Source organism: Papilio xuthus, unplaced genomic scaffold (genome assembly GCF_000836235.2).
Source record: "Papilio xuthus unplaced genomic scaffold, Pxut_1.1 DF828142.1, whole genome shotgun sequence".
Lineage (NCBI taxonomy): Eukaryota > Metazoa > Arthropoda > Insecta > Lepidoptera > Papilionidae > Papilio > Papilio xuthus.
In genome coordinates this window covers 2,847,891-2,875,116 of record NW_013530507.1, presented here as the reverse complement: position 1 = coordinate 2,875,116, position 27,226 = coordinate 2,847,891, and the positions used below count along the sequence as shown (strand labels likewise).

The following is a 27,226-nucleotide window of genomic DNA, read 5'->3' as shown; positions in this document are numbered from 1 at the left end:
GAAAATATGGTTATTTTTCTATTATGTGTAAAAAAATAAAATAATTAAAAAATCTCAAACCTGGCGCGATGGTGCGGGTGACCTTTGACAAACTTCTGTCAGCTGTCAAATTACAAAACACTACAGAAAACACAACACGTGCGGGCGAAATTGGAGCGAAGCATGGTTTATTGTACCGGCCAAACTTATTTTACAATATTTTTGAGCATAAAAAAGTAGAAAGAAATTTACGAAACCGCTTTTGCGGGACGATAACATGTCTGAGAATACAATAGTGGCGATTGGGAGAATAGAAGAGGAGACTACAAATTCTGATTTAGTTAAAACATGTCAACATGTTAAGGTTTGTTCTTCAGTTTTATGAAAAAAACATTAGCAATAAACTAGATTTGCTTATTCTCAAACTTTCTTTATACCAACAAAAGGTATATAAAAAAACCATAAAAAAATTGTTTAACATTACTAATTGATATAAATAATTTGTATTTTTTAACTTTTTTAGGATGCATTGCAAAAGAAAACTATTGAAATCACAGAAGCAATTAATATATTGTCTGACCACATTTTGAATTTTGAAGATGCTAAACTATTTAGAAAACATCTATCCAATTCATTATTAGCTCTTGTATCAGCTAGAATACCATTGAAACCAGTATTTTCTAGTTCTAATTATGATTTATGTAATGATTCTGAGAAAACCAACCATTTGGAGTTTTGCATTATACTCTCTACATTGTGTGACCATCCGGACATACTTCAGTAAGTTTAATTTTACTTAATATTTATCTACATAGCGCAAAACTATGTGATTGTGGCTTAAAAATAGCTATTGGAAGGTTTGGTAATTTAATGTTTTGTTTGTATCAAAGTAATTGCATGGTATAAAGAGATCAAAAACATATTACCATTACATTTACTTTAATTTATCCTATTAATATTGATTTTTTTGTTAGATTTCATGTTATGATTGTTTACGGGTATAATTTTGAGTGACAGATATTTAAAATCAATTACATGATGCAGGTATACACTTAAATACTTTCAAATCAACACTGTACCACCATTTGAGGTATTTATTCATCACGAGGATTCATATAATGTTGCTCCGAAGAAACGCAGACTCTTGAACTGCAGGCAGAAGATAAGTGATTATAGAATTGTGAACTGCTGCTATACATTACTTAACAAATTGCCCAATGAGTTCTCAACGAAATGGGATTGGACAAACTTTGTTACTAATTTTAGTTACCATGAGAATGCTGAAATAAAATGGTAAGTGATATTAAACAGGTTTTATATGAGTAGTCATAACATAACTGTTGGATTAATCATTTTTATTTTTAATTATTTGACTTATATTATAAATGTGAATTGGATGGATGAATAGACATTTGTAAGAATGTATCCCCAGAACGGCTCAATGGATTTCAATAGTCTGGAAGAACATATAGGCTACTAATTATTTTTTTTTTTAATCCTTGCGGCAACAGCTACTTTACCAATAAAGTTTTATTCTAACTTTCTGTGAACACTTCCAAAAAGATTCTATATTTGTTTTCATGTTTATGTTTGAAACAATGCAGATAACTATTTGTATAGATATTAGGGCATTGGAAACTTGCAGTAAAAATTTGCCTATTTTATTTTGAGGTATATATTTACTCTATTTAATAGTTTGAGACAGTGATGTATGTAATTTTTTTGTCTTTCAGGATGGTAAAAGAATGCATGGCTATATTAACAAATATGACAGAAATTCAATCAAAATTATTGACTAAACACCTTAATATATCTGATGAAGATTGTATGGAGATAAATTTTGCACTTAAAAACAAGGATGCAATAACTATAGAGGGCAACACTGATAATACTGAGTTATCTACGGCTAGTGTTGTTAACATAGATGGTATAATGTTGCCAGTGTATGATAAAACTAATGTTCAGAGTGGTATCCTGGTTCCTGTTACATCAACTGTAAATAATTTGAGGAGCTTAGCTTTAGCTGTGGCCTCGGGTAAATAACATTAATTTAATTTGTGAAAAATATATAGCTAAGATAAATATTGTTTAATTTAAAAAATCTACTTTCAATATCCAATAAATGTTTCATATTTATCTTTCATTTTTACTGTGTCTCTACTAAATTATTATTTTATAAAATGCATTATAACTTGAAACAAAAACATTGAAAGAATAAATTTCAATATAAGCAATAACAATATATTCAGACAATATTCAAATAATGATATATCAACTTTTTAACTTTACAGGAAAAGCTTTATCTCTAATGGGTCCCGTGGGGTCTGGAAAAACATCTCTTGTGGAACATCTGGCAGCTATCACTGGTAGAAAAGGTGTTGCCTTTAAAAAGATTCAACTGGGGGATCAAACTGACTCCCGGATGCTACTAGGCTCTCATCAATGTACTGATGTGCCCGGTGAATTTATTTGGAGTCCTGGTGTTCTGACTGAGGTATTATATTTTTTTTAAACCAGCTACATTTTAGTTTAGGCTAACTGGCTTAAATACATATGCACACCTAACTTTTTTTTTAAATTAAATCTGTACTCTGTAATCTTGTTAGCAGTCCAGTTACAGGAAAAATTCCTTGTAAACTAACAAAGGGTGTTTTTACATGTGATACCACAAACCAATAGGACTGTTTAAACATCAGTTGGAAACTAAGTGATATCATGTTTACATTATTCCAGTCTCGATCCTGCACACTGGCTTCCACTGGAATAATGTAAACTGGCCATAAGACTTATTTGCAAATTTAGGTCTCAAATTTGAACTGCACATAAACTTTGCTATTCTTTTAGGCTGTACAAAATGGTCATTGGTTGCTATTAGAAGACATAGATTGTGCTGCGTTAGATGTAGCGTCGACCCTAAGCTCGTTGTTGGAAAGGAACACATTATGTGTGCCGGGTTATAGAGATGCGCTGCCTGTCACGCCCGGCTTCCAACTATTTGTCACACAGAGGTATGTTTATGTCCTTTCTCTACAGCTCTGACCACTGGCTATATTTTTATATAATGTGTTTTAGTTATGTGTGCATGTAGATTGTTCAATATCTAAGATAATTAATGAAATATTAAAAAAAAAACTCACAGCATAATGTTAAATATAATGAGCAAATGCTCGATAATACCTAGGATTTAATTTATACCATAGATTTTTTCTATTTATAAAATTAAGTGTATTGTCAAAATTTACCATCTTGTTCACAGAACGGTAACAACAAACTATGGCTTCCAAAAGAAGATGTCTAATTCAAGCACATTGCTGCAAAGACATCTGACACAGATCAATGTGGAACCACTCTCAAGGTCCGAGCTGGCTGAGATAGTGCAAACATTATATCCCAGTCTTACAACAATATGTCCCAGAATAATAGAAGTATTCATGATGTTTTCTGTAGGAAGTCACGATACATCGCTACAAACAACTGAAACTGTTCCCAATACAGATAAAGAAACAAATTTAATATCAATACGAGGCTCTAGACTTATATCAACTAGAGATCTAATGAAATGGTGTTCAAGAGCCGTGATAGATTTTAAAGTATCCAGTCCCGAATCTGCCTTAAAAGTATTACAAGATGCTTTGGATATTTTCACATGTTCGGTGTCATCACCCGTACATAGATTGGAATTAGCCAAGAAAATAGGCACCTGTCTAGGAATTGTTGAAACTAAATCAGAATTCTACATGAAACATTACAAACCACATGTATCTCTAAATCCAACATCATTGGAAGTAGGTCGAGCTAAAGTACCTAGGATAGAAAAAAGTTTGGAAACTATAAATTTCAATGACAAGCAGGAAGTGTTTTCATTTACGAGACAATCGGCTTGTTTACTTGAACGCATAGCTTGTTGTGTTACGTCAAATGAACCAGTACTTTTGGTTGGTGAAACGGGTACAGGAAAAACATCATCCGTACAATATCTAGCCAAACAAACGGGACATAAATTAGTTGTTATAAATATGAATCAACAATCAGATTCAGCCGATCTACTCGGTGGCTACAAACCAGTCGATCTAAAGTTTGTTATCCGTCCTATTAAGAATGAATTCATAGAATTATTCAAAGGCTTCTACAAAGTGGATAAGAATCAAAAGTTTCTAGGACACATAGAAATGTGTTATGAAACAGAAAACTGGATAGCTCTTGTTACATTAATGAAGCAAAGTCATAAAGCTGCCGTTACCCGCTTAGGTAAAGAAAGAAAGGAAAACAAATTAAAATTATGGCTTACTTTTGGCCATAAGTTAACAAAATTAGAACAACAAGTTAAAGCTGCAACCAGATTGACATTCGCATTTATTGAAGGTTCCTTAGTTAAAGCGATGCAAGAAGGATACTGGGTTTTATTAGATGAAATAAATCTGGCCTCAGCTGAAATATTGGAATGTCTCGCCGGTTTATTGGAGGATAAAAACGAAATAGTACATTTACTTGAAAAAGGTGATAAGGTACCTATAAAAAGACATCCAGATTTTACTCTTTTTGCCTGTATGAATCCAGCAACGGATGTGGGTAAAAAAGATTTACCTGTTGGATTAAGAAATCGTTTTACGGAATTTTTTGTTGATGAATTAACGGAGAGAAACGACTTGATATTACTAATAGGTGACTATTTGTATCATATGAACTTGAGTAGAGCAATGTTGGATGCTATTTACAATTTTTATTCCACTGTGAAGAAAGAAGCTAAATTGAGCTTAGTTGATGGAGCTGGTATGTATGTTCCTTATGTTTTATCATATTATTATATTATGTACTTTCTTATTTACTAATATGTTTTTAAAACTTTATTAGGTAACGCACCGCATTATTCACTTAGGACTTTATGCCGTGCATTAACAGCGGCAGCAAAAGCTAAATGCGGGACTGTAGCAAGATCATTATATGAAGCATTTTGCCTTTCATTTTTAACACAACTTGATAGATCCTCACATCCGAAAGTAGAGGCCCTTATAGCCAAGTAAGTATTCATCAATGAAAATGAAAATATTGCTCACTAGCTGTCGCCCGCAATTCCGTTCGCGCGGAATTGAAACAAAAATTGGGTTCTTCCTGACTATTTTCTACATGTATGCCAAATTTCAACAAGATTCATGCAGCCATTCTGGAGATACCATCTAACAAACATCCATCCATCCATGCATCCATCCAAACATTCGCATTTATAATATGAGTAATATATACAGATATTTAATACATGTTTTTATTTTTCAGAGCCATCATCGGTAAAAGAAATGTTGTTTCAATTCTCAACCAGCTTATCCCCGAACCACAGATAGAAGGCAAAAAGTATTTACTCTTCGAAGGACACTGGATTCCTCAAGGGAAATTGGAAATAGATATTCCTGATGGATATATTTTGACACCAACTGTTAGAAAGAATCTTAGAGATATAGCTCGTATTGTGTCCCTTGGTCGATTACCAATTTTATTACAAGGTGATACATCTGTAGGAAAAACGTCTTTGATAACATATATAGCTAAAGCATCTGGAAATTACTGTGTAAGAATAAATAACCACGAACATACAGATTTGCAAGAATATATAGGATCATATGCAACAGATTCCAGTGGGAATCTAGTATTCAAAGAAGGTGTACTAGTTGAAGCTATGAGAAAAGGATACTGGATCATTTTGGATGAACTTAATTTAGCACCAAGTGATGTACTCGAAGCGCTTAATCGAGTTTTGGATGATAATCGTGAGCTATTCATACCAGAAACACAACGGGTCGTGAAGGCAGATCCCAATTTTATGTTATTTGCAACACAAAACCCTCCAGGTTTGTACGGCGGTAGAAAGATGTTGTCAAGAGCGTTCAGGAACAGATTTGTCGAACTTCATTTTGATGAAATACCTAGGAAAGAGTTGGAGACAATTTTACATCAGAGATGTCATGTTCCACCGACTTATACGAAAAAAATGATCGCAGTGATGGCTGATTTGCAAGTTAGGAGACGAGGTTCCGCTGCAGTACAAGGAAAAGATGGTTTTATAACTTTGAGAGATTTATTCAGATGGGGAAATAGATATAAACATGCTTCTAAAGAAATATTGACCGAAGAGAAATTCTATGATTGGGACCAACATATAGCCGATGAAGGATACTTGATATTAGCTGGTAAAGTTCGACAAACAGACGAAAGATCCATAATAGAAGAAGTAATTGAGAAACATATAAAAAGGAAAGTTAATCCGGACAATTTATTCAGTTTCCATCAGAATACATCTCCTGTGACCAAGTCTATTTTGGAGATTATTATCAATAATAATTTCAATGAATTTTCTCATGTTGTATGGACATTTAATATGAGAAGATTGGCCGTGTTAATTGCTAAAGCGTTTATATTCGATGAACCGGTGTTACTTGTTGGTGAAACTGGATGTGGTAAGACAACAATATGCCAAGTATTGGCCGCTCTAAGTAACCGAAAATTGTTTTCAGTAAACTGTCATATGCATACGGAAAGTTCCGATTTCTTAGGCGGTCTTCGTCCTGTACGACAATATAAAAATGATGGAAGATTATTTGAATGGGTGGACGGACCTTTGATTTTGTCAATGGAACAAGGACATATGTTCTTAGCTGATGAAATATCTCTAGCAGATGACAGTGTGTTAGAACGATTAAATTCTTTATTAGAACCCGAACGGCAACTTGTGTTGGCCGAAAAAGGAATGGACGACGGATCAGATATTGTCGTAGTTACAGCTGCGAAAAATTTCCATTTTATAGGTACTATGAATCCTGGAGGTGATTTCGGTAAGAAAGAGCTTTCTCCCGCTCTGAGGAATAGATTTACAGAAATATGGTGTGATAATGTCACATCTAGAGAGGATTTATTAAAAGTTTTGGAAAAGAGTGTCGGTAAAGGCATCGCGTTAGGAAACCAGGAAGATGGTACATCTGGAATCGGTAGTTCCATTTTAGATTTCACGAGTTGGTTGAAAAATTCTGAAGTAACGAATAAATTTCCATTCAGTATCCGTGATTTACTATCATGGGTACAATTTATTAATGTAACAGTGACTAAAGGTCTACTAGATACGCCAGAAGCGTACGTTCATGGTGCATGTATGACGTTTCTAGATTGCTTCGGTACAGCTTTGACGGGACACATTGACTCGTCAACATTGACTTTATTAAGAAAATCTGCGACTAATTTCCTAATGAATCAAATCAAATCCTTTGCTAATGAATGCTCTGAGAATTTGAACAATTTATTGGCTATCAATTCGTCAACTTTAAAAGCTGAATGTGATGATAAAAAATTTGGTATAAAACCGTTTTACATTGATATAGGACCACATGTAAAACAAAGTGATATTGAACAGAGTTTTACATTCACTGCTCCAACAACTGGATCGAATACATTAAGATTACTAAGAGGTCTTCAGTTAAATAAAGCTATACTTCTAGAAGGAAACCCGGGAGTTGGTAAAACAAGCTTAGTGACTGCATTGGCTAAATCTTCGGGTCATAAAGTGGTTCGCATTAATTTGAGTGACCAAACAGTAAGTACTAATTATGTTTCCAATTATATACTTTTTTCTTTTCACATTCTTTTTAATTGTTCTATTAGTATAGGGTTTCTTTAAAAATTTTTTTTATTTTCAACTAGCCGTCGCTCGCCACTCCGTCAGCGCGGAATTGAAAATACTTAATTAGTAGCTTATGTATTTCCATCCAAACATTCGATTTAATAATATTAGTAAAATAATAACAATGGAAGGAAGTTATTTTGAAAATTAAATACATATATTTTGATATTTTTTCCAACTATTTATTTTTAATTTTCAGGATATAACAGATTTATTTGGTACCGATCTCCCAGCGGAAGATGGTTCATTCGTATTCAAAGAGGGAGCATTTCTAAGCGCTCTACAAAATGGCGATTGGATATTACTAGACGAACTTAATCTAGCTCCACAGCCAGTCCTAGAAGGATTAAACGCCTGTCTTGATCATAGAGGAGAAGTTTACATTCCTGAATTAGGTAAAACATTTAAAGTTAAGCAAGAAACTAAATTATTTGCTTGCCAAAATCCATTAAAACAAGGCGGGGCTCGAAGAGGACTACCTATTTCGTTCTTAAATCGATTTACGCAAGTCTACATTGATACTTTGACCAAAGAGGATTTAATTTACATTGTTGAATCGCAGTATCCAGTATTGCCTAAAGATATTTTACATAGAATTGTGAATTTCAATTGTAAAATAGCTCATGAAATCACCGAAATCCAACTATGGGGTCACAGAGGAGGACCCTGGGAAATGAACTTAAGAGATATACAAAGATGGTGTGAATCATTAATAGCTGATTTAAATGCTGGCAACACTGCTTCACCTGGAAAGTTTGTAGATATGCTATATGTCAATCGTATGAGAACTGTTGAAGATAAAAATCTTATGATTAAAGCTTACGATGATATATTCTGTCCTGAATACCCAAGAAGTGATATAAATCCGCAATTCAATATAAATGATGAAGAAATTATTATCGGAGATGTAAAATTGAAAAGAAACAATGAAAAAGCTTTTAAAAATAAACACTCATTGGAAACGAATTTATTGGTTTTGAGAAATCAAATGCCGATATTAAAATCAGTCGCACAAAATGTCAAAATGAATTGGCTGACAATATTAGTTGGGTCTTCATCGACAGGAAAAAGCAGTGTTATTCAAATATTAGCTGATTTAACGGGCCATGATTTACATGTGTTGCCAGTAACATCAGCTATGGATGTTTCCGATCTTTTAGGTGGATTTGAACAAGTTGACTACAATAGAAATCTTGAAAACATTTACGACGCAGTGGAAACACTAACGCAAAGCACTCTTCGTGATATATGGTTGACGGAAAAAATTGAAAAATGGAAAGAAAATAAATTACTTATCAATCTTCATGAATATAAGAAATTACAATGCAATTTCGTACAAAATTCGTCTATTGACGATAATGAAAACTTTAAAATAAAAGTACAATTTCTTTTGAAACATTGCCACAAATTACTTGAGAGGAATTTGACAAATGATATTACTGATAAAGTACAATTAAATATAAATAAACTGAACAATTTGCTGAGAAAAGTTCAGTCATTTTCAGTAAATACTGGAGGCAAATTCGAATGGGTTGATTCATTACTTGTTAAAACATTGATGGAAGGATCATGGCTTTTATTGGACAATGTAAATTTAACATCAGCAGCTGTATTGGACAGACTTAATGGTTTGTTGGAGCCGAATGGAGTTCTAAGTATTCCGGAGAGAGGAGAAATAAGTGAAATTAAGCCGCATCCAAACTTTAGAGTGTTCTTCACTATGGATCCTAAGTATGGAGAGATATCAAGGGCAATGAGGAATAGAGGTGTTGAGTTATTTATGCTACGGTCAGCTGATATGGAGACAAGTTTATCAGAAAGTATGCCGTACTTGGACTTGACAGCATTACTCTCTTCTTGTGGACTTTCAGAGAAATATTTCAATGTATGCATTAAATGCCATGAACTTATGACAATGTTCATTCAAGGTAAAACTCTCTTACTTTATTTTGTTAAACTGCAAATTTTGTTTAGCTTGCGAAATACGTTATAGTTTCACAATATACGCTAATGTTACAGCTAAAATTAGTTTAGCGTAGATACTTTATTGTTATAATAGTTGTCAGCCGTCAACTCCGTCCGCGTGGGGTTGAGAAAAAAACTAATTAGTAGCCTATGTGTTCTTCCAGACTATCTTATACATCCATGCCAAATATAAATATAATTGAGATGCGTTCAGCCGTTCTGGAGATACCTTCAAACAAACGTCTATCCATCCATCCATCGGAACATTCGCATTTATAACATTAGCATGTTGTTAAAGTTGTTTAAATACAGTTGAATCTAGGTAAGCGAGAGTCCAAGGGACCGTGATATTTTTCTTGCTTATTGAGGTTTCTCTTTTACTCGAGTTTCTTACTTATGGAGGTAGTCCGTAATGACTTGCTTATCCAGGTTGGACTGTAATCAGAAATTTGTCTTATTAATTTCTTTTGATGTCGAAATCTTTTTCGATTGTCTCTATTTATGTTTTATGTATATATATTTTTATAATCTTTTTATTTGTAGGACTGGACAGACCAACAGTATCACATTTAATACAAGCTTCACATTTGACTTGGCAACAAATTCTACGCGGTATTTCATCTAAAACTGCTTTATTGAACAGTTTCTCTGATGTATATATAAAACCCAGAACTGGTAGTGATTTTGTCTCAAATATAAACGTATCATTGGCTGAAATGAAAAATAATATGCTCAAAGCTTTGGAAAACGAAATAGAAAAAGCAGAATATAAAGAAATATATGCAAATGATGCAATTCATACTTTGTCTGTTAAAGGACTATGTAACAATTCTTCGTATGAAATTGGTAAACAAATTGCATTCCCACTTATGCAGTTAAATAATGAAGGAGAAAATACAGATGATTGGTGCTATCTTTTTAATTTACTAATTGCATATCAAAAATGTTCAAAAGATACTTTGCAAATACTAAACTATGTAGTAAAAGAAAGCATGAAATGTAAGAAAAACAAAATATTAATTAATCAACTTAATGAGAAAGCTTATGATTTTATACGGAAGAATGAAATGAATTTGTTAACATATCAAAGATTTTATCCAGAATCCGAAGGACAAAATGTTGAAATAATTTTAAAATGTAACGCTGCATTTACTTTGCTTTATAACGAATTACAGAAACTGTTAACACAAACATTAGAAGAGGGAAGTGAATTCACAGCGATGAAGTACTCAAAAGCAGTACTGTCAAAAGAAATAACCGATGATTTTGTTGAATATCCTATATTGAAATATTGCAAAATATATCTTCAATTAGTTGACGATGAAATTATTAATGCTATAAAAAAACAAAATTCATGCAAAGATACAGATGTTTGTCAAATAATACAACTATTAAACTGGAGGAATAGATTCCTTAAAATATGTTCTCTTCCAATATTTGAGTTGACAAAAAATAAAATACCGATTTTAAAAGAAGACATCGTACCGTTGCTTAATGTACATAGCAGATGGATACAAAAACATTTAATTTTAGAACTAGCAAAAATAACAGGAAAAGATTTAAAAAAAATCAACAATGATTTGACAACAATGAATTTAAACAATCAAAACGATTCACAAACAATGCTTAAATTGAGTAAGAAATTACGAAAAACATTCGGTCAACCGAATTTATATGAAAATGACACAGAACAATCTTTATGCTTACAAAGATATGAAGTTTATAATTCATTGACTTTAGATATGGATCAACCAATCCATAAACAATTAAATAGAATTAATTCTAATATAAGTCCCATTTTAGACGTGTCTTTAGTAACAGATGTACCAGATCCGAATACTTTGAAAGTAATTCAAGAAAATATATTCAATATTGTTGGAAATGCAGACATTAAGAATGTTAAACTTTTACCTATTAACTTATATGTTATACAAAGAATAGTATATTTAATAAGATCTGATTTAATAAATATTGTTAATGATATTAATTCTGCCAACAAAAAATATACGTTGACGAAAAATTTTGTTGATTTGTTAGTAAATTTGGTGAATATTGCTAAAGAAATGAAAGGATTCCCGCCCACACTATTGAGCCTTTTAAAAATTATACAAAACATTAATAACGGAGAAATCAATAGTAATAAGTAAGTAAAAAACTGTATTGTACACTAGTTTTAGCCCTTGACTACGTCCGCGCTTAATTGAAAAAAAAAATCGGTGCATGTGGTCTTCCAGATTGTATTCTACATTTTTGCCAAATTTAATCGAGATTGGTTAATCCGTTTTGAAGATATGTAGTAACAAACATCCATCCATCCATCTAAACTTTTGCATTTACAATGTTAATATGATTAGGCGTTGTTTTAACGTTTTATTATAATTTTTCTCCTTTAGATTATCTTCAATACCTATGAAGTTTATTGATGAACTATACAAATTATTGGTACGATCGCCAGTGCAATATCCATTGCCTTTCCTTAACTATGCTGGAAATGAAACTGAAGAAGATAACGCAATGGAAACAGTACCTTTGAATACAAAGCGGTTCTCATCAAATCTACCATTGATGCCTTTTTATGTACAAAAGTTGACTATATCCAGTGATCAGAGTAAGTATAACTTTAAAATTGTTACTAATTTGTTCAAATTAATTGTTATTACAATAAATTATTATTATTACCTACTCAGCTATACTCAAAGACATTTATTTAATTATTACCTAAACAAGTCCTTAGTGTATATTTCTAAATCTACAATAAGATCCCAATACGATTTTTAACATTGAACACTAGCTGATAGAAATTAGATCAAGAGATTCCCTTACTTTACTACTTTACTAGAATGTATAATTAAATTTATTAATGAATTAATAGGTTCTTTAAGAATTAATTGCAAAAAGAATAACTGATTATTTGTAATATTTCAGACTCGCGCCATAATTTTGCATATGAATCAGTACCTTTAAAAGATCGTGCGGAATATTCGATGCATCTCGCCAACATACGCGATGTTCTCTGGAAGAATATTGGTGTGTTAGATGCAGCTGCTACTTTAAATTTGTAAGTAAATAAGACTTAAAACTAATGTACCAACTAACTAATAAACTATATTACTCATTTTCGTAAAAAAAAAAAACTTTAAAATCATTGTCACATTATATTGTTCTAACACTTTTCTAATAATAATAAAGTTAAATTTATATAAAAACGGCTAAACACTCACGTATACTCATCCGGTGGCGGCACCGACTAGTTTCGAGCCCATCGGGAGCCCTTCATCAGGGTGAGTGGTACTGGTATTATTTCGCGGACAAGGCCCTCAGCTCACTGGGGTCCGAAACCCCCCGATGAGCTCGAAACTAGTCGGTGCCGCCACCAGTCGAATATACGTCAGTGTTTAGACGTTTTTAAATAAGTTTATTAACGTCTTACGATACTTTGAATAATTTAATAATAAAGTTGTCAGAGAGCCTAAATGCTTTATCAAATATAACTAAAATCTCTATGAAAGATTACGATATATTCTAGCAATTTAAATATAACTATTTTATTTTCAGAAAATCTAACATCGAATTAGAAACGAGAAAATATGAACAACTTATGTATCAGTTGCATTGTTTCGTCAAAGACAAAAGTAACAAAACAAATACAGAAATGTACAGCTTTGAAGAATCCCAACTAATTAAATATTTTAAAGACACGGTTTTCGTTGATATGATTTCAATAGCTAATTCTATTTATGAGAACTTAAAATCAATTGTTCTAGAAAATTCTGACAATTCAATAAAAATGAAAGCTAAAATATTGATAACGAAATTATCTGTGTTAACAAGTTTCATACTTCTTAAGGTAATGGCAGAAATAAGTCCTATAGACCATGTGGAGAAACATCGACTCAAAATTCAATATATAGAAGAAGATGTAAAAATGTTTGAAAGTCTACTAAGTGTTTATTACGTTCACGGTATAGTTACAGGATGTGTTTTAGAAAATACAAATATAGAAAAAAGTTCAGAAATAACTATCGAAAAGTTAAAAGAAAACAAAGAGAGATTAAATAAAGTACATCCTTATTGCTCTATTATTGCTGAACTCAAAGAAAAAACTGCAAAAGCTGTACTTAAGTATGCATCTGGTAACACTTTCCGACCAAAGGAACCTTCTTATGGAAGTTTTGCAAAGGTAAATAATTTAACATAAATTTTATAATAATGACTAATTTTGCCCGAGGCTCCGTCTGCGCGGAATAAAAGAGAATTAGTAAGTAGCCTAAGTGTTCTTCCAAATTTCTACATCTATGTCAAATTTCGTCGAGATCTGTAAAACCGTTTTGGAGATGAGTGTGCGTCCCGGAGGCCTAATTTAGTCCTCTTTCCCTTCCCACCCTTTTTCTTATAAGGAAAGGATGGGAAGTGGAAGTGGACTTTTCGGATGAGAGGATACTTGGGAAGGGAAAATGTTTTCTTTCTGTGCATCCACTCCTCCATCGATTAAAGTTAGCCAACGCATATGCAATTGCGTATGTCTATGGGCAACGGTCACTTTGCTATTTCAGTGATTTCAAGTGGCCTTTCGCACGTTTGCCACTTTATGATATAAAAAAAGATACCTTTTAGCAAATATCCATCCATCTAAACATTCGCATTTATAATATTAGTGATATTCAGTGTATTGAAAGTTGATAAAAATACTAATTTCATTGTGTTATAAAATATTCAATATTTTCAGGACTGCAAGCATTTTACTAAATCTGTGTTATCACAGAAAACTGTTACAACAATATCTAAAAATCTGATAGCTACTTGTGACAATCTATATGATTGTTTCCATTCTAATAAAAACGATAAAAATATAATTCAAAACGCACAAACAATAATTAAAGAAACTTCATCTTGGTTACATTCGGTTAATGCGTTTTATAAGAAAATTGAAACAATATATTCTGAGGTGTTCCCCGATTTAGCAAAACCACTACAAGCTTCGATATCTCAAGTTGTGTATAGTATAACATCTTTAAGTGATATAATCAAAGAAATGATTGTCAAAATCGAACAAGGTTCAGATTTATGTGAAAAATTAACTGAATTATTGCAATATCCAAATAAAATACCACAAAACGACAAAGAAATTTATTTGAATAGATTTGTGACGTCTGCATTTATGCAAATGATAAAAAGAAGTGTGGTTTCTTCGGAAGATGATTTGTTTACTGCAGATTTGGAATGCTTGGAGTAAGTTTATTTTTTATTTTTGCACCAATATGAAGATGTAATTTTGTTATGTTTGTCATTAAAAAAAACTCAAAAACTACTCGACTAATTTCATGGCGGAAATTAAAAAAAATAATTTGTAGCCTATGTATTCTTCCAGGCTATATACTACATCTATGCAAAATTTTTGGCGAGGTCTATCCGTTCTCGAGAGACGTTGTAACCAACATCCATCCATCCATCCATCCAAACATTCGCCTTTATAATATTAGTAAGATTTAACGAACAACAAAGACAGAATGTTTTTTAATAAATTCGTATTCTTTGTTCTAATACTTTTAAATTTCTTTAGGACGTTAAAAATGAACTTATCAGAACTGAATATGCGTTGCGTTGCATCGGAGGGAGTAGATAGAGTGACATTTGATGCAATATTGAAAACATTAACTGCCATTGTCGATGCCTGGGAAAAGCAACGGAAAGACATTGAAAAGAAAAAAATAGACGACGAAGCTCTGTATGTTACGAAGTAAGTACTTTTAGATATTCTCCATTTTGATTCAATGCCGAAATGTAGTAAAAAGAGATGTTATCAATGGCAGGCATTACGATATAAAATCTAGACTAGACTAGACTTTTTACCTCTGTCATATCAATGTAATTTACTATTGTTTAACTTCATCATAATTTTTAATATCTTAGGTCTAAATGCGAAGACGAAGATGAGGACGCAATCGCACAAGAAGAAATAATGGAAATGTTCCCGTCTTATTCAGAATCAGATTTCGCCGAATTCAAACCACCGACATTAGAACAGAGGAAAGTTAAATTACAAACTGACGATAAGAAAAAATCTCAATACTTAATTACAAACGAAGACGTCTCATTAATATATAAATGGCATTCAAACTTCGCTCATGGTATGACTTCAGCGGAATGGTTACCCTCCCCCAGGAAATTGGTGGCGAATAACGTTGTTAGTCCATTGCTCATGAGGTATCCCATATTTAGTCGGTTAGTCAACAACTCATGGGAAGCTTTAGATGCAGAATTTGAAGGTGTCATATCTCCCACTTTGATGGTGATTTTATCAGATATCAAAGAAAAAATAGATGGATGTGGTAAGTAATTTATTCTTATTAGTTTCTAATTTTCCTCTGGTGATGTTTTTCTATGTGAAATATATATTTTTTTTATTTGCCAACAGAATCATCAAGTACCAAAATAGACTTTTACCGCTCAGCCTGGGTTTCTGAAACCAAACAGTGCCTGCCGTTACTGCAGAGAGTAAAGGATGCAACCAATAACTTACTCGATCAGTGGCCCGACTTCCCCACATTGAAAGACGTAAGTGAATTTTTTTTAACACAGATCCCCACCATGAAATATTCACTGTTTAAGTAAAAGAAAATTATATAATTTTTAATTATATTTTCAGATAATGATTATCGTAGAGAGAATAATAAACTTTTCAATCACAAGTCCCGTGTCCCGGTTTCTTACCGGATTGGAACTGCTGCGTGATAAGATCGAGGAGTGGAACAAGAACGCTCACAAAGCAAACAATATGATAGATATTTCCCTCGACGTTGGTCAACAGATTATCAATTGGAGGAAACTTGAAATGTCACATTGGAAGGAGTGCTTGAACAATTTGTACAACAGGTAAATATTTGCCAAAGTATATGCATGCGTACGCGTACGCACATGCGCACGTGGACTTACGTGCATGCGAACGTATTTTTAAAAAGTATACTTATTTTGTGTATGCGTTTAATGCGTTTAAACGTTAAATAAGTGTCTTTTGTCAATTAACTGCGTGTTTCCTGTTTGAATTGCAAGTTCACAGAATAAAAAAAAATACCATTCCACCAATTGATTCCTAGTTCGGTCACCATATAAACTATTAATTTTTAATTAAGCTTTTTTTAGAGACGTAAGCTTAGTTAGACACGAAGTTTTTCTACACCATAAGACATTGATATAAAATGTTGTTATTATTTTTCCTTGATTGGGAAGTAAAATTTAATTATATAATAATAGATAATAATATTTTATTTTTTTAATATTCTAGGAAGCAAGCTGAAGCACACAAATACTGGTTTTATTTATACTCTGTGGTGAATACATATTTGTTTGAATCACAAAATGATGAGGCAGTGACCGCAAACAGAGTTATTTCAGTACTAAAAGAGTTTATGGAGAGTTCTAATTTGGTGGAATATGAAGTTAGATTGAATATTGTTTATGTATATCATTGTCATTTGATACATCTGGATCCAAGTCCCAGGAGAGGTAAGAAAAGCTACATACACCTATTATTTACTAACATTATAAACTAGCTGTCGCCCGCAACTCTGTCCGAGCGGTATTAAAAAAAGTAGACTGTTCATATTTTTTATCAAAATCCAATGAACCGTTCTGGTGATACCTACTAAGAAACTTTAATCTGATTTGGGGTTAATTAAGTAAATAAAATATAGTTCTTAAATACAAGGCAATTATTAGTTTCTTTTGGGCAACCTAGATATACTTTTAGGCTCAGATTCATGACATTTTTCCCCTTTTCAATTTTTTGTCCACACAATGATTTATTGGTTTCTTTTCTTTTTTCAGATGAACTACTATCAATCTTATGGAACACGTACAACTTTTATTCTCAATTTTCAATGCAAATTGCGAATGCTATCAAAGAAAAGCGCACACCCATAGAGAAGAAACTACGAGACTTTGTTAAAATTTGTACCTGGGACAGAGATTTGAGCTACTGGAGTGTCAAAGATACTGTTGAAAAAGCGCATAAAGCGTTACACAAGCAAACTAAAGAATTTGAGGTAATTTGTTACTATTTGTTTTATTTGTGTAATTCAGTTTTTAGTATTAATCTTCTTTGAAGTGATATTTTGTTTTTTCCGATGCTCGTAAGCAGTAGTTGCTACCTCATACATTTTTTATTTTTACTTTACGATATCGTTGGTTACTTTTAGTTGATATAAGACAAAAAAACTAGACATTTTAATATTTTTTTTTGTAGTGTAGTAGTCGAATTTATTTTTTATAATCATATGATTAAAAACGTATGGATATGATAACTATTACAAAGATAATATTTGTTATAATAGATATTGAAGTAAATTGTATATAAAAATGTTTTCAGAATGTTTTAAAAGAGAGCGTTGTACCATATCTGGTGGACAACGTGTCAGAGAGCACGGAGCACGTGGGTCTGTGGGACAGGCCCAAGCGCGCCACCGGACCGCACGCGCCCTCCGGCGGCGCTTACATGATCGACCATCAGAACCACATCGTTACTGTCAGACATATTAAGGTAAATCACTTATGCAAATTTTTAAGCTTATTAATAGACTCCTATTCACCCTAATCTTGAGGGCACCCACGTTTTTAAATAGCTTTGAATCTGTCGCACAATGTTGGCCCGGTGCAAATACCACGACCACACAGACAGGCATCAAGTGCGAGCTATCCGTGTACAGTTTGATGAGTGCATGTCGGTGGCTTAATTTTACTAAGCTTTCCCTTCCCACTCTGATGTTATAAGGAAAGGATGGGCTGGGGAAATGGATGTGACGGAGGAGGTGACGCATATTTTTTTTTTCAGAAATACCTAGACCAAGCAGACCAACCTTGCGATATAATACCCGAAGGCAGTTTGTTGTCCAAAATTCCAGCGTTGATGAACAAAGCCAAGTCCCTGTGCAAGGACACCATGTTTAACTCTGGCTACCCCTCTCTCGTGCAGGCGTTAGATGACTTTGTTACTGTGATTATTGAGACAAATACACATTTGACTTCTTTAGAGGTTAGTAAGAAGATTTAATAGAAAAAACTTTACAAAATGTATGGACATGTAAATTATTGTAGACTAGCTGTCGATTGCGACTCCCGCTGCGTAGAGTTAAAAAAACCTTATTAGTAGCCTAGCATGTATGTTCTTTCTGGATAATTTCTACATGTATGCCAAATTTCAGCGAGATCCGTGCAGTCGTTCTGGATATACCTTCTAACAAACATCCATCCATCCATGCATCTAAACATTCGAATTTATATTATTAGTGAGATAGTCAGATGTATGAACTTTCGTTATACCCATTTGTCTACTTACTCTAAAATTCATACATACTTTGATGTTTGGTTGTTGGTTGCTTGTGTTCTAATCACGTGTTATAGTATACAAATGAATACTTGTGATATTGAAATTTGAACCCTATAGCATAGCAGATAAGGAATAAAAACGCGTTTAGCAATTTTGTCATATTTTTAGGTGGATACAACAGAATCGAAAGACAAACAAAAATCTCAAGCAAAGAACATTGTTCAACAAAAGAGGAAAGCTCTCGCAGATTTGTTTAAGTATTTGTCTCAAATTGGTCTAAACTATCGCACTGGTTTAGTTATATTGTCAGCTGAAGATGACTTATATGACTTTACTATACCTCCCGTGGATCTGGATGCTGCTATGAATTACTTAAAAAGCAGGTAAGAAAAAAAATTGTGTAGAATTTAAATCAATAAAAAGTATTAACAAGTTGCCAAAAATTTTACCACAGTCTATACATTTGTAGGTATTTGTAAAAAAAATGTCAACATTGAAATTTTAAAAGTATGAGGTTTTTAAATATTAATCTGGGATTTCTCTGTCAATAAAAGAAAACAAAATATTATTAATATATTATTGTTGAAGGAAGATTCTTTACATGTGGTCATAATCAATTTTATTAAATACTAGTTGTCGCCCGCGACTCCGTCCGCGCGGAGTTAAAAACAAACATAATTAGCCTATGTGCTCTGTCAGATTATGTTCTATGTATGCCAAATTTCATCAAGATCCGTTTACCTGTTCTAAAGATATCTTCAAACAAACATCTTTCCATCCATCCATCGAAACATTCGCATTTATAATATTAGATAATTCCATTAAACTTTGACAAAATTTCATAAAAATATTTACAAAATATATTTTAATTGTACACAGACGCAGCGACGCGACATTGTCACTCCTGTGGTCGGGATGTGAGAAATACTTCCAGAGAAACATTGCGCGTCATAGACTGCTCGCTGCCTCACTCACCTCGCCGCACAAAGACCTCGGCATGCAGAATATTGAAAGATGCAAAGGATTCTCAGCACAACTCATGGTAACTAAAATTTAACCTGTGTTTCACTAATTAAACCGTTATTTTTACTATGGCTTGCTACTATCTAAGAACTTGTCAAAAGATGTCTCTCTTAATGTCTTTATGAAAAAAGAGACAGCAATATATTACACGTGTCATGGCAATGGATTTTACTGTGGGTTTTGACTGACATGACAATCACTTTGACACTTTGTTGTCACTGTTTTTTCAAAGAGAATGTGAGGGATGACATTATGTACAATCGAACTGGGATAAACGAGATACCTCTATAAGCAAAAGTCATTGTCCGGTTTCGAAGGACCTCTTTAAGCAAAGAAATTCGGGTTAGAGAGAAACCTCTATACGTGAGAAAAATTTCGTAGTCCCTTGAACTATCATTTATCCAGATTCGAATGTATTAATACAAATTTTAGTGCACTTAAGTGTCTAGAGTTACGGTTACGATTATCATTTAAAATGACATTGTCATATATTTTTCAGAAACTAACAATAAAACAGAAGAAATCAGTCGCAAAACATTCAAGACAACTTTGCGATTTAAGAAGAATAGCTTCCAGTTTAACAGCGGCATTGGAAATTGAAATTCCCGAATCAAATATTTCAACATTAAAAGAGAAATTAACTCTTCTTTCTGATTGTTATTCTAACACATCGATATTGCTTGATCAATTCTGTGTACTGTTACAATCTTGTCCGGAAAAAACTCTTAAAGAAAGCTGTGATCCAGAATTTGATTCAATAGTATCAGATTCAGCGGTAACTCGTTGTTACAAGAAAAGCGATGAGTGGAATGTCTTATACAAATCAATCAAATCTATAATAACTGAAGTTTCTAAACAGAAAACTGTAATTAATAAATTATTAATATCAACTCCTAAACAAATTGGACGAAACATTTTTGAATTACCAATACTTTCTCAATCTCATATCGATGTTGCTAATGAAGCTAAAAATAATTTATTTAGCATTATTAAGAAATTAAATGAAATCAAAGATGAATATCAATTCACTTTAAAAGCTTTAGTTTATGATGAATTTGTATCACAACATCCTTTGTTAAGAAGTCTCAATAACTTAGATATGTATTTGAAAGAAATAATTAATCGACTTGACAAATTAGATCAATCAACTGATGTATCAATGGAAGAAGATACGACGAAATTAGTTACAGATACAGAAGATTTAGTAGCGACTATGCTTCTCGTTATTCAGTCGCTTTACAAAAAACATTTGCCAATAGATAAAAATGACAGTGAATCTGATGTTTTGAATGCAATAGATAAATTAATTGAAGACAGTGAAGGAAACAAAGATATGCTTGAAGATAAACACTTAAAAGAACGATTACAAGAGAATCTATTGAATGATGTTAAATTATTACAATTAGATGCTTTAATAAATAAAATGTACAAATTATTGACTGATTACGTTCAATATATAGCAACTGTGACTCATATTGGAGATGTCAAAATTGCAGTATCAAGAGTTGTTCCCATATTAGAGCAAGCTATTTTATTTATACAATATTTTGTATCGCAAAAGGTCGCTGTTCATAGAGTATCTTGTAAGATGCTATCTGTGCTTTTGAAAATATTCTCCGACTTGGCGACTAAAGGGTGGGTAATTTCTTTATTTTCTTGATTGATTTAAAATTATGATATTTTATATGAATTAAATTAATTTCCAGTTTCTGTAAACCATCTGACTTAGACATGGAAGATGGGGAAGGTGCTGAAGGTCCGGGAACATCGAGTGGTATGGGTCTAGGTGAAGGCGAGGGTCAAAAGGACGTCTCCGAAAGAATAGAGAATCAGGTAAGGTTTAGTTCATTACAACCTAAACCTTTTTTGTAATCTTGCAGTGTTCAATAGTTGATTAAATGTTGTAATATCTGTTATGGTAATAGGATCAATTAGACGATGCACAAAAACCAGGAGAAGAGAAAAAGGAAGAAGACAAAGATTGCAAAGAAGAAGAAAAAGGAATAAATATGACGGATGACTTTGAATCGCATTTACAAGATGTAGAAGAAAAGGGTAAGCTTTTTGAGTACTCGATGTAAAAAAGTCTTATTGCTATGAAGTTAATATTCAATAATTGTTAAAATATGTGTAGAAGGAGATGATTCAGAACAAGAAGACAATGATGACGATGCCGACAAGCAAATGGGTGACACGGATAAGGCAGCTGAGAAGTAAGTACAACACATTACTAATGTTACAAATGCGAAAGTTAAGATGGATGGATGAATGAATGTTCATTAGAAGTTATCCAGTACAGTTCAACGGATATTAGTAAAATTTGACATCCGTGTAGAACATAGTCAGAAAGAACTCATAGGCTATTTACTAAGTTTTCTTTTAATACCGTGCGAACGGATTCGCGGGCATCGGCTAGTTATTTAAATAAAGTCTCTTTCTAGGTTATTTGATTCTTAAATTTTCATTTTTTAAGCTCATAACTATGTCTTAATTTATACACTTAGACTAGATCAACAAATTTGGGGCTCCGAAGATGAGGATGACGTTGATGAACAGGAAAAAGACAAAGATGAAAAAGGTCAAGGAGAGAGTACTGGTGAGAAACAACTGGGAGCTAAAGAGGAAGAACAAGGGACCGACGATGGCACAGAAGGTGAAGACAAAAAGAAGAAGAAAGATATCAACGAAATGGAGGAACCTGAAGTTGATGATGACCATGTTAGTAACGAAAATCTTAATAACTTAATTATACTAGCAAATATTTGAGTTGTTTTATAAAAACCTCTATACTCTGTGGGTAGATTAACGATAGTAATGTGTAATTTTTTTTAAGAAACAAGTATTTTAACACAATTTTTCTTAAAGATTGATCCACATCACGGAAAGGAACAAAAACTACCGGAGCCAGAAGATTTTGAGATGCCTGATGATATGAATGTCGATGGCGAAGAAGGTGAAGATAAGGTACTTAATTTTTTATAAATGTCTTAACTTTAAATGTTACGAGAATTTAGATTTCAAATGTTTTTATTTACAGGAGGAAGGTGAAACAGAAACAGAGAATCCATTTGAAATAGATGTGATGAAGGATGTTGTTGAAAATGAAGAAGATGATAAGAAAGACGGAGAAGAGAAAGACAATAAAAATGGACTTGAAGTGTCAAGTGACGAAGATGATGATGGTGACGAAGGAAACAAGGATGATGCACAGGTAAGATAAATTATTTTATTTGATTTCTTTTCAGCACTATAGAATAATGGTAAGAAAATTTCCATTAAGGCCAGTAAATATTTTACGAAATCTTAATGTTAGGAAAAAGAAAACGCAGACGATCAAGACAAAAACGACGAAGAAGAATCTAGCAAACAAGAAGATGAAAATCAAGAAGGTTCTCAAGAAGATACCAGTGCTGACGTTCCACAAGAGATCGAGGAACAAAATCCTGAATTACCAGAAAATGAAAATAAACCTGAAGAGGAAGAACTGCCTAAAAACCCAGATGAAATCAATGAAGAGGATAATGTAGAGAAAAAAGAGCATGAAGCAAATCCTCAAGCTAATCCGTCAAGCGAAGATCCTTCAATGGCTGAGAAAGCTGAGAACGCGGAAATGGATCGTGGAGCTAACGATAATGTGGAAACTAATGCAGAACAAGCAAAAGACGAAGATGCAGCACCTTTTGTAAGTATAACCCTGTGACGTATTTGATTTGAACAAAAGCAATTAAAGACTTTAATATGCTAAAATATTTCTTGTAGGAACAAGCGCAAGAGCAAGTTGGTGAAGATAAACAGTCGACGGGGCGTTCAGAACTAGACAAGAGTGACAGAGGACATCGCGGCGAGAAGCAAGCCGCGAGAGCTGAGGCCTCACAAGATAAGCAAAAGCGACGAGAAAACAAGCCTGGAAGAACTGACGATAAAAGGACTTTAGGTAAGTCAACCACATATATGCTTACGATTGTAGGTTTTGATTTGCCTCTTCTAAAGATTACTTACTACAAATTTCAATCGAAAGAAATAATAATGATAGACAGGGACTTAAAAATAATTCGAGTAATTGATAACACTTGTGGGAGGAAAAGACTTAAGTTTTTTTTTTTATTTCTTCTAATACTTTCTTTTTAGGAGAGGTAAATGAGCAAAAACAGAAGCGTGCTCACACTTTAAACGTCGAAGAAGAGGATGCCACTGAAGAGGGTGGGGACGCTGACAATGATGCAGACAAAGAGGCTGACGCTTTCCAACACGTCAAGCAAGGGAAGAAAGATGATCTGCAGGTAACATATTAAATTTTATCTCTCGACTCACAACAAGCATAATTTTTAGTCAAATTACTTCACACTTTTTAACATTAATGAAAGAAGGAGAAGGAGAGACTGTTGGTTAATTTTAATTGTGTTTTAGGCAATCGACGCAGCCACCAAGGAGCAGGCTGAACAGCAGCCAACCCTGCAGCAAGAAGACGAAGATGGAGAAGAGATGAAAGACAATGAGGAAGTACCCATGGATGTTGATGACGATGATTTGCAAGTAAGAGAATAACTGATATTCTGCTTTTATCTTCAAATTGATTAAAAACGGTCTTCTATCCATCATACCATCGTATTGATAGAAATGTCTGATTGAATTGATGAAATTTTAAAATCTAGTTTATAGTCATATTTATAGGTATCTCGGTACTTATTTCATAACGTTACTTTCCAGATAGAGAAGTCTGAAGAAATAAAACCGGAGAAAATGAAGAATGGACAAGACAAAGAACAGGAGAAGTCCGGTAACAAAAAGGAAGGTGGAGAAGAGACGACAGGAGAGACCGGAGTTGAGGTGGAGGGAGAGACCGTGCTCACAGCCGATGTGCCGCGCGGTCGCGAAACTACTTATCATACCAAGTATGTTTATTGTTGATTTTAATGTTTATTTTTACGGTAAACAACTAAATGCCGTACGTTCAGTCGTTAAGTGGTGATTAAGTCCAAGGGGGACCCTTTAACGACTCTAAGTACATCAGTAAATGTTACAATATTAACAGATTAGAGGATCAAGTGCAACCAACGGAGGATATAACAATGGAGCAGTACTTGAGCATCCGCGAGTATTTGAGGATGGGTCCGACACGCGGCGCAGGCGCAGTGGAGGCGTGGCGCGGGGCGTGGCGTGACACAGCCGCAGCAGCGCGCGCACTCTGCGAGCGACTGCGTCTCGTGCTAGAACCCACGGGACGATCACGACGAGCAGGTCCGTACTATTAAAATGCTAAACCTCCTTCATACTAAACATGTATTTTGTTATTTTTTAACTCTTAAATTGCTGATTGCATCTTTTAATCCTCTATGTTTATGTCTTCTTAGCTTTAACCTCTTTAAAAGCGACTACTTATCGCCAATTTCGGAAAAGTATGGATTCGTTTTTTCTGTTTTACTTTCAAATGCGCAAATTCGGTTCTCTAAAAAGAATTTGAGAAATTGTAAATATTACAAAAATTTTAACTTGCCATGTTTAGAATTGAGAGTTCGTTTTGTTTCATAGGTGACTTCCGCACGGGTCGCGCCATCAACATGCGTCGCGTGATCCCTTACATAGCGTCGCAGTTCCGCAAGGATCGCATCTGGTTGCGGCGCACTAAGCCCGCGCGCCGCGACTACAAGATTGCACTCGCGCTGGATGACTCCAGCTCCATGTCTGATAACCGCAGCAAGGAGCTTGCATTTGAGAGCCTCGCCCTCGTCTCACAGGTATACACCCCCTCCCCTTTCCACCCTACACCCCCACCACTTACATATGACGACCCCAAAACTAGAGTATTTTGATGCAAAGTTATCAATATAAATTGAAAGTTAATGTTGATATACACCCTAAACAAGACGAAATGCTACAATAATACTAATAATAATATTATTTTTTCGTATGAAATGTACTATATTAAAAATATGACAAATAAATGAATACGAATAATAATATAATATCATTTGATCCAAAACGATTTGTTTACGAGATATTTGTTGCAGGATTTTAAAATCAAATACTTTTCTTCTAACAGTTTATAAATAAAAGTTCAAGCGAAAAAAAAATTTTTTATTTTTTTATTTCAGGCCTTGAACCTTCTAGAATCTGGAGATCTCGCCGTGATCAGCTTCGGTGAAAAGCCTAACCTCCTCCATCCGTTCAGTGAACAATTCTCCGAGCACTCCGGTGCTAAGATACTGGATCAGTTACGCTTCGACCAAACGAAGACTAAAATAGCTCAGTTGTTAGACTTTTGTACCGTTCTCTTTGATGAACAGAATATAAGAAGTGACGCGATCAATGCCAAATTGTTAGTAATCGTTAGCGATGGTCGCGGCATATTCTCTGAGGGCGAGACCCGCGTCATACAAGCCGTGCGACGAGCGAGGCAGCAGGGAATCTTCTGTGTATACATTATCATTGACAATCCTGACAATAAGGTGAGATAACGTCATATTAGTTACTAACCGTGTTTCTGATACCAAAGCCCCTGTTTTAAACATATTTATATTTCTGTTTTGTTAAAAACAATAACAAGGATGACAATATGTTTTATACAGAGAATTTGATGTCAGAAACCCACAGTTAAACGCTTAATTTGTATTTCATTTAATATTTTAATTGGAAAAGTTTCTGTAATCGAGTACGTTTCGTTACATGAATGAGAAGAAACACAAATAGTACAGTGTATCAGAAAGAGAGAGAATTAATTTACCATTCGTTACTTTTCCAGGACTCAATAATGGACATCAGACGCCCCGTAATGGATCCTGTGACAAATACCCTGTCCGGCTTCGTATCCTACCTTGACGCGTTCCCCTTCCCCTTCTACCTGCTGCTACGGGATCTCGCTGCATTGCCCACTGTGCTCGGGGATGCACTACGACAGTGGTTTGAGTTGGCAGCCAATGTATCCAGTTAACTGAACTAGGTAAGGCATTTGAATTGGCACGCCGAGCAAAAGAGTCTTCTTGTATCGACGTGCCAAATCAAATGATGCACGTACTTTTGTAGTATTGTAAGGTATTTTCTTTGAAACGATACTAAATATTGCACTTTTAATGAAAAGGGAACTTAAGACGATGGATTAGGAGTGTCAACAAGAGAGGTTGTGAAAAGTATGCAAATCTGTTATGTAATTTTCAATGTACTAAGATTTGAGTTTATTCACACCATATTTGAATTGTCTTGTGTTGATGTCTTTCATTTTTTTATGTTAACTATTAATGTAATCAATTTTTAAAAGTACAAAACTGTATCAGAAATATCTA

At 33.7% G+C, this 27,226-nt stretch overlaps 1 protein-coding gene across 1 annotated transcript; it reads left to right on the top strand.

Annotated features, from left to right (window-relative positions):
* The first annotated feature begins 119 nt into the window (after positions 1–119).
* On the top strand, positions 120–27,226 carry LOC106114184 (midasin). The gene is made up of 41 exons (XM_013307287.1): positions 120–343; positions 503–759; positions 1,024–1,272; positions 1,713–2,014; positions 2,271–2,473; positions 2,824–2,987; positions 3,236–4,749; positions 4,831–4,996; positions 5,251–7,552; positions 7,839–9,567; positions 10,148–11,747; positions 11,998–12,212; positions 12,530–12,662; positions 13,160–13,784; positions 14,331–14,833; positions 15,165–15,341; positions 15,515–15,933; positions 16,020–16,159; positions 16,251–16,477; positions 16,887–17,107; positions 17,429–17,646; positions 17,970–18,140; positions 18,432–18,632; positions 19,095–19,309; positions 19,806–19,968; positions 20,449–21,584; positions 21,656–21,782; positions 21,875–22,004; positions 22,084–22,162; positions 22,454–22,667; positions 22,815–22,913; positions 22,987–23,160; positions 23,263–23,631; positions 23,709–23,883; positions 24,078–24,229; positions 24,357–24,482; positions 24,657–24,841; positions 24,982–25,187; positions 25,479–25,684; positions 26,042–26,395; positions 26,689–27,226. Exons 1-41 carry the CDS (start codon positions 257–259, stop codon positions 26,875–26,877), a joined length of 16,122 nt encoding a protein of 5,373 aa, XP_013162741.1. The 5' UTR covers positions 120–256; the 3' UTR covers positions 26,878–27,226.

Excerpts from the sequence above, each read along its gene's own strand:
- LOC106114184 (XM_013307287.1), top strand. The coding sequence starts at position 257 with ATGTCTGAGAATACAATAGTGGCGATTGGGAGAATAGAAGAGGAGACT. Across the intron at positions 15,934-16,019 it reads AGAAAAAATAGATGGATGTG|AATCATCAAGTACCAAAATA; the intron begins GTAAGTAATTTA and ends ATTTGCCAACAG. Across the intron at positions 23,884-24,077 it reads TGACGATAAAAGGACTTTAG|GAGAGGTAAATGAGCAAAAA; the intron begins GTAAGTCAACCA and ends CTTTCTTTTTAG.